Source organism: Myotis davidii, unplaced genomic scaffold (assembly GCF_000327345.1).
Source record: "Myotis davidii unplaced genomic scaffold, ASM32734v1 scaffold455, whole genome shotgun sequence".
NCBI classification, from domain to species: Eukaryota; Metazoa; Chordata; class Mammalia; order Chiroptera; family Vespertilionidae; genus Myotis; species Myotis davidii.
Window position 1 is genome coordinate 733,933 of NW_006287459.1, and position 8,886 is coordinate 742,818.

Consider the following 8,886-nt stretch of genomic DNA (forward strand, 5'->3'; position numbering starts at 1 on the left):
CAGGGCTCTCTAATTCCTTTTCCGTGATTGTAGATCACAATCCCATCAGCATCCCCTATCCCTAAAAACTCAGCATTCCCTGCTTATGTTTGAAGTTCAAAAGGTATATTTTTTTATTTTGACTACAAGCTGTTTTCTTTTGATACTATAAGTCTAGGTTTTTGCAATGAGTATAATAAGCTCTCTCTCTCTCTCTCTCTCTCTCTCTCTCTCTCTCTCTCTCTCTTAGATATGAACTAAACTCACATCTACTTCATTCACCAATGTAAACCTAGCATGTTGCAAGTTTTCAATAAATATTTGTTGTAAAAGAATAATCTCTTTCAAATCCAAAAGATATTAACAGACAAGAATCCAAGGACTTCACTTCATTGCCCTTAAACCACTGTAACTAGGATAAATAATACTAGGATCAGTGGATTCCACGGAGTATCTGCTATTATGCTTTTTCAGTTAACATTTTAAGTGTTATGTTCTTTCCGCACATGTTTTATCTTGATCTTGAAACAATCTGGGAAGGTAGATGTCATTTTTATTTTTCACAAATGAGGACTCTCTGCCTCAAAGATTTGCCTGAAATCACCCTGGTGGGAAATGGTAGAGCCAAAACCAGAATCTGATCGGAAAGTTCCGGGTTCTTTACTGGTACCATGCATATATTGAGTTACTCTCCTGAAGCCAATACGTTCAATTTATGTCCACTTCTTCTTTTTTCCCCATGGCAGTGATTTGTCATATTTTGATAATATCTTGAGTCAGTTTTTTAGTTTTCCACCCTGTTATTTTTTCTCTTTTTTGGGATTCTACTTTCACATATTATTTTCTTAGACAAGTTTCAACCACCTCTATATAAGTATACAATATTAAATTAGTCTTCTCAGTGTTTGAATGAAAGGTCAAACAGTTTCTTTCATTAGTTAGTCAAGTGTGTCTCATAGTATAAAATAAAACAAAATAATGGCATACCCAAAAGACTCTATACACAGGTGATTTATCAATTATGGCATTTGAATTTTAGCTTCAAAAATCTTTTTCTCAGTCTTTTGAAAAGTTAATTATCATGAAACATCATACTTAGTTTTTTTGCCCTCAAGTTTGAATGGTTATCATAAGTGTCAGAAATGAAGCAAATAATCTAGATGACTAAGAAAAAATTTGTTGACAACTACCTCCATATATTTAGTCAATATATATGACTAAAATTACTTTGAAATTATATATGTTATAAAGCGAGTGTATTTGAATATTTTTATTTGGGCAACTGAATACTAAATTGTATATGATCCTATATAATAAAAGGGTAATATGCAAATAGACCAAATGGCAGAACGACTGGTCACTATGACATGCACTGCCACCAGGGGGCAGAGGCTCAATGCAGGAGCTGCCACCTGGTGGTCAGTGCACTCCTCCATGGCAACGCTAAGGATGTCCGACTGCCAGCTTAGACATCCCCCCAGCAGTCAGACATCCCGTGAGGGCTCCCAGACTGCAAAAGGTGTAGATCAGAATGAACCCCTGCCCCCGAGTGCACAAATTTTGTGCACCGGGCCTCTAGTTGATTCATAAAATTGTTTTAAAAAATGAAAACCTGTTCTTTTTCTTGTGCTCTCTCAAATATAGCTTCTTGGTCAAAGCTTACAATAAATTACTTTTTAAAACAGCTGATATGTCAAACACTTTGCAACTCTTTTAGAAATCTGATTATACATAGATTTTTCCCAACATTAAAAAAAAGTTAAATCAAGCTTAAGAGATTTTAAGCGACTTGTCAAGATGCCATATAGCCTCGCAGAGAATGAAGCGCAGGAACCATAACTATAGCTTCAGTTACAGCAATGAGACAGGTTTCCATAGTTCAGGAATATAAAAATCAATATACTGTCCCTCCTTTGTGCTCTTAACAGAAACTAACAAGGAAATAAGCTCTTGTCTCTGCTGAGATAAGAAATAATAGGTCCTAATTTGGTAAGTCTCAAAATAGATGACTTTGATGATTTATTTTAGAAACCAGCATAAGACACCAAAATTCTTACACACAGAACCATATATGATTAGTTTTGAAAAGGCTCCTCAAAAGACAAAGGGAGAAAATCCATAAGTGTAAATGGTTTATATATGTTGACATCAATTATCTCGAACTTAATATTAAGAAGATGAAAACTTCACTACACTGTAACTACTTTGAAAAATGAAGACATGAAATCTCATAATTGAGGCCCTTCGAGTTCATTATAACAACAAAATATAGTGTTTAGAATATTTTTCCACTGGCTAGAATAATCCAGATTATCTATTGAACTAGGATGAAATGAATCATTTATATATTTGAACACATAACACCTCTTTCTGACTCAATAATACATATGGTATGAACAATATAGGTACTTTCCTATTAGAACTTCCTCCTTTAAAAGTCCTAAGAAAAAGCCAGTGAAACAACTATTGAGTTATTTCAGTTCAAATCTTGGACATATTGCATGTGAAAAGTTAAGCAATCATAAACGATCTACTACTGCCCTATATTTCCTAGATGAAGGAACTCTCCAGGGGTTAAGGACTCTTGACACATAAAATCATGTCTCCAGACTGCCAGGACCCATCTCTGTCCACTGCAACACACAGCTTTTTAACAACTCCCAACTTTTTAAATTATGAGCAGCTAGAAGAGAATTCTGGGTCCAATTATGATGATCATCACGCAAGTATTATCAAACACCAAATTACTGTTTAAAGCAACACAACTCTTTATGCCCTTAAGTAAGCAGTTGCCTGTTAGGTTGTAAGGAAAACTTGCACTTCTAATGATAAAGGAGCACACAGGTTGTTATTTCAAAAAACCACTGGCTAAACCTGCTTTTATTTATGAGAACACAGATTCGTTTGTAATATTGTGAAGATGCATGAGAGCCCTGATACTTATTTTATAAAAATCTTTTCTGTAATTTTTCCATTATATATATTTTTTTTTCAAAGAAATAAGCCCTTATGACAAAACTTACATATAAGGAATAATTAATCAAGTATGTTTGTGTCCATGCAACATATTTAAGTTTCTAAAGAAAAAGTATTTAAAAACTTTAAAAAAAGAAGCATTGAGTGTCAAACATTTTCTGGCATGTCTAGTATTACTTAGAATAATTCAATCCATTCTCTATTTTCAGAGAGAAAATATAGTTGTTCTATCTGCTGGTATTGACAAAACTATTCACTGTTGGCATATACTAAAATTAATCATAATAATAATTCATTTTAGCAATGATGCAAGTAGTTATAAAGGCATGTTTTCATCTGCACAGCAATTGTGTTTTACCCGTGGGAAGATTTACATTCAATAATACAATTTTAAATGTAGATTTATATAAAACAAAGTCACACAATATACTCATACTTGGACTACTCAGTATGTCTAAGATCTTTATAGCATCTGTGCCCTAATCTATATATTTTAACTTTGTTCATCAACTACTCCTATAGCTAGATACAATACCTGAGCAGTTTGGTATTTTTTTTTAATGATTTAAAAGTTTTATTGAAAGGTATCACAACCCAAGCAGACCTATTAAATTGGAGGCTTGGGGTTGATATTCTCAGTCTCTCTCTGTCTTTCTCACAACACACACACACACACACACAGCCAGAACATCACTTATAGCACCATACAATTTTTATTCTCATGTAGACAGCCAATTAAAATAAAAACCTTTGAAATCTGGCTTAATAAAATATATTTATTTCTAACATAAATATAACACATGAACCTGGTAGATTTTAGCCATATTTATAATTTACTTTGATGTAAAACCCTCCCCCCCCTCCAGCATAGCAAAAAAGGGGGAGGGGTAAGGAAAACCAAAACATTTGTATATAGAAAAGCATCATACATACCAGGCTATGAAACTTGTTAGTTTCTAAAATAACCATTCCTATAAAATGCGGAATCATTAGAAAGTTCATCAGTGTCATTCATTCACTAAATTTAGTAGGAAACCCGTTTCTACCTCTCCTTCCCCCTCCCAGTAACTGAGTCTTGACTAGTTTTGACCACGTTTCCAAACGAAAACAGCTGGAGTAACCTCCATGCTCCCCACAGAGGTTCATTTCCTTCTGTCTGGAAATGGGGAGACCTCCTCAGAAAAGAAAAGGATGGGGAAATACTGCACAGGTATGGGGGGAAATAAATGCAAATGACTTAGAATGGTTTTGGGGGAAGAAAAGAAAAAGGCAGCGGGAAGCGGGTAGGCACGGAAGAATAGTTCTCAGTCCTTGCATTGACTCACCAGCTTCCCAAATGCAGGGTCAGCAACAAGAACATCAGCCTCACGCCTCTACTTGGACTCCACAGAAGAAGAGGGGAGAAGAGAAAAGCTCTCCAAGAACCCATCAGAATCGCTTTTTCGTTTCCGCTGAATTCTTCACGCCAGGACTTTTCCTCCCACCTCAGCTGCCGCCCGGGGAAGGAGCACGAGAAGGGAAAGTGTGGGAAGGCGATACACCTCCTGACCAGGTAGGATGCGACTCCCGGCGGAATGGAGCCGGGAGCCAATCGGAACGGGAGGATGCTGGCATAAATTATCTGCCAACCGTTTGGGCCAATCAGCGACCCCGAGAGGCGGGCCTCCTCCTACTAGAAATCGAGCCCAGTGGGGAAAAGGGCTCCGTCTTTCTCAAAGAAAAACAAACCTCTTCTCTCTCCCTCGCAGCCCCGGGGAGCGGCGGAGTGGCCAGGACCGCTTTCCTCCCGAGGGAAGGAGGCGCCCCGCTCGCCCCGGGCCTGACTCTTCGGGCGCCGCCGCCTCCTTCCGCTCCCGCGTCTGGATTCGGAATCTGCCTTCCGAGACCCGTGGGAAGATTGCAGCCCCCTAATTGGTTTTCCCCGGGCTCGCGCAGGTTCTGCTAATTTTTGTTAATTATCCTTCATTTGGAGTGTAGGAGGGCGTCTCATTTCTCGAAGCAGCCCCAGCACCTGGCACAATGCCCGGCACCGACGAGTCCCTAAAATTCCGAATGAATGAATGGGCGTGCTCCGTGCATTCCTGGCAAACGCGTTTCCTAACTCCCTTTTCTCCGTCTTTACGAGTGAGATGATTTGCATTCTCCTCTCCCCGGGCACCAGGAGATGGTACTAATGAATAATGCCAGGCACGAACTCTCTCATTTTATAAAAAACGTAAACAAAAATCCGGTGTGGAAAAGGTCCTCTGAGCCGTAGGAGGGAGTTACAGACCTGGTACACGGGTAACGTTGTTCTCCTCGCCCTCCCCAGTTGCCTTTGCATTTGTTGAGCTCCAGTGTTTGGTACCCAACTTCAGAGGCTCTGCTTTGAGTTTGCAGCAGAGCTCAACAGTTGCCAGGGCAACCAGAAAGCCTCTGGCAGCTTGAACAACTGTACAGGCGAAGACAGTGATGGTGGTGGAAGCAGGCTCGCTGCCCAGCCGTTTCTGCTTTTCTGCCTTCCTAAATCCCCGCTTCCCACCCAGGACGCTCGGGGTTGCGTCTTTGATGGTCTCGTTAATCACCACGTGGAATTGGCCAGATTCGGGGTGAACTACAATTTACCACATAGTTACCCATGAGCATTTGTCTCCCCGCAAACAGTTCAAGGCAGAAGTAACAGCGTCTACCCAACCTTCTGAAATCACTTCACTGGGTTTGGCGGTAGCAACGTTACAGATTATTTTCTTGCCCAGGATAACAGATGGTGCAATGCTGGGCTTCTCCCTCTCTGTGATTGATTCTCCATCTTTTCATTCTCCTCTGAAAATAGGTATTGACCCCCTGTGATTCTTCTAAACGTTAATTAGGCAGCATTATTCTCTTCCACAAAGCACGTTAGTCAAGGCAGCTAATACTAAATAATCTATATAACAATAAAGTTCCATTATTGATTTCGAGGTGAATGAATTAGTTAAAGGCGGTGCCAATATAAATTTGTATTGTCTTCTTTCTATTTTTCCTGCCTCCATTAAGAATGTGCTTTGGATAGCTAGTGCAACTGTTGTATTGGATGCGCACACTAATTCACTTGATCTGATTAGCCTGGTGAACTAGGAATTAATTCACTAGAAGTATGTAGTGAATAACAAATACTTATTTCATTATTCTTTGTGTTTCGATAAGATTTTTGCATATATTAATGGGAATATGATATTGCATAGTGTTACACAATAGTAATAATGGTTCCTCCATCAAAAATATGTACTAAGATTTTACCCTGATTATTTTTATATGTAACTGAAAGATACTGAGAACAGTTAAGAGATGTTAATGGAGAGGAAAAGTGAAGGGTATACCCCCTTGGGTAGTTACATGTTGCCTGCTTATTCTTATAAATGATAAAGAACTAGAGTAATTTTCAAGGTGGGAAATTTCCTGTATTTTTCAAAATCTAGTTTTTGGCCAATTTTGTGCTGAACTTTTTAAGGTTTATTTCATCCCTTTCTTTCAAGCACTTTTCTCTGACTCTTTATTTCTATGTCTCATCTTTGATTTTTCTTTTCTTTTTTACAATATATGTCCCCTGGGAAGCTGATCTCATTCCACTGTCACAGTTAGTTACAATTCCCTGTAAACGGTGTGAAAGGAACCTGAGCCCTCAAGAACCTGAAGAAGGAATGATGATTTGGGGTCTTAGTCAGGTGCCTTAAACCTGACAGTCTGTCTCATTCAATGTAATAAGCCAGCTGTGTGGGGGTGGAGGGAGAAGGGTGACATATATTATGAGTCCTGAAGAAAGCTAAGAAGGTACATTTACTCAACAAACAAACCATAGTCTCCCATAGAGGGAACACTCACCGGGAGACATCAGGTGTCCTACACGATTCTAGATTAGAAGCCAATGGTTGCTTATAAATACGGAACTGGAGAAAATTCTCTCTTCCATTGTGGTAGTGGATTCCAACGACAGGTAATTTGACAACATTTCTCAATGTCAAAGATATGTTCAGTTGTCACATCTTGGGAGGTGGGCTAATCTACTGGCACCTAGAGGATAGAGTCCAGAGCTCCTGCTGCACAATCACAAATGCAAAAGCAATTGGTCACACAACAAAGTATTGTAAGGTTCAAACTTTCAACAGTAGCAAGGTTGAGAAGCCTTGCAATACGGATGGGTGGCTAGATTTCATTGCAGCTGAAGATTTCCTCACATTGTCACGGAAGTCACCATTGCCCTTCTCCTTCCTTTGAAAGACTGAGCCATAACCATTATCCACTAGTTTTATATCTAGCTGTAATTATTATCAAATCATAGTGAACAGTAATACTCATTTTTGTAAAATTTGTACAGGTATCACCTTAAAACGAAATGCTTGGGATACCTATTAAAAATGCAAAGTAATGAAATTATCTCCAGATCTAGACAATTATAATTCTTAGTAATTATAATTTTGGGGATTAGCATGCCTCAGGAAGTTTAAGAAATATTGTCCTATAAATGTCTTACTACGTGATGAGTGAGACAGTGACCTGATTCTGAACGTGCTATCCTGGCCCTGGCAAAGTTGGATTTTGGCATGATTCATCAGGCCATTGTTAATTTATTCATTCAAAATATTAATTAAAAACCACTGTGCCTGATAATGGAAATACAATGGTGAACAATATTTATTTCATTGTGCCCCAGTTTCTTCATGTGTAAGAGGGAGATGAAAATTCTGCTTAGTTCTAGAGTTGTTTTAAGGATTAACTGGATTAATACAAGGGGATCACTTAAAACAGTACATGTATAAAAGAAATTACTCAAAAAGGTTAGTTGCCATTGTTATTAACTCATTGAGAGTAGGTTTAAAATCTATGCCAAAACTGGTTTGGCTGGGTGGATAGAGCGTTGGCTTGTGGACTGAAAGGTCCCAGGTTCGATTCCGGTCAAGGGCATGTACCTGGGTTGCGGGCACATCCCCAATAGGAGATGGGCAGGAGGCAGTTGATCGATGTTTCTCTCTCATCGATGTTTCTAACTCTCTATCTCTCTCCCTTACTCTCTGTAAAAAAATCAATAAAATATATTTAAAAAAATAAAATCTAATTTATTCACTCTAATCTTTAGTACAATATCTGGAACCGAATATTAACTTCTAGAATGCATAGTCTAATAGGGAAGATGGAGTGGTTCAGGAGACACTGGTGTTCTCATCCACCTCAACATTATCCTGATAATGTTGACCTGAACAAGAAGACATTTTGAGTCGTGTTCCAGTTCTCCCAGTGCACTTCTCTTCTTTTTTTAAATATGTTTTTATCGAATTTTAGAGAGAGAAGGGAGAGTGATAGAGATAGAAACATCAATGAGAGAGAAACATCATCGATCAGCTGCCTCCTGCACACCCACTACTGGGAATCAAGCCTGCAACCCGGGCATGTGCACCCACCGCGAATTGAACCAATGACCTCTTGGTTCAGGGATCGATATTCAAACACTGAGCAACAGTGGCTGAGCAGCACTTTTTTTCTTATGGCCACAAGCTATATACTTCAGTCAAAACGACAACTGCAGGTTTCCAAACAGATCACTCACTGTCATATTTTATTTGTCTTGTCATGCTACTGCCTCAGCATAGGAGGCCCTTACCTCTTCTTCATCTGTTTAGAGTCTCTTCATTCTTCATTCTTCCTGATTAAGTTTAAGGGTCACTTTATTTTTTTCCTCTATTGATTGTTCACTGCATGCTAGCCTGTGGTATAGGTCTGTCTATTAATAATAAGTGATATTTATTGTGTTCACTATGTGTCACCAGCCATTATTCTTAATGGTTTCAAATTATAGGTACATGTAGTTCTCTTTTCACTTAAAACTACCACTTCATATTTATATCATAGAACATATTTTTTGAAACTATCTGTATTTCTTCTCAAACTGTTATGTGTTTTTAAATTTTATACCTTTAA

The 8,886-nt window shown here is 38.6% G+C and overlaps 1 protein-coding gene across 1 annotated transcript in view; it reads right to left on the reverse strand.

Moving 5' to 3' along the window:
* Positions 1–4,524, reverse strand: part of GABRG1 (gamma-aminobutyric acid type A receptor gamma1 subunit) — a 42,174-nt gene extending 37,650 nt beyond the window's left edge. The window contains exon 1 of the mRNA XM_006759244.2: positions 4,281–4,524. Within this exon, the coding sequence (XP_006759307.1) occupies positions 4,281–4,384 (104 nt within the window). The 5' untranslated portion in view covers positions 4,385–4,524. The remainder of the gene's footprint in view (positions 1–4,280) is intronic.
* Positions 4,525–8,886: the final 4,362 nt, after the last annotated feature.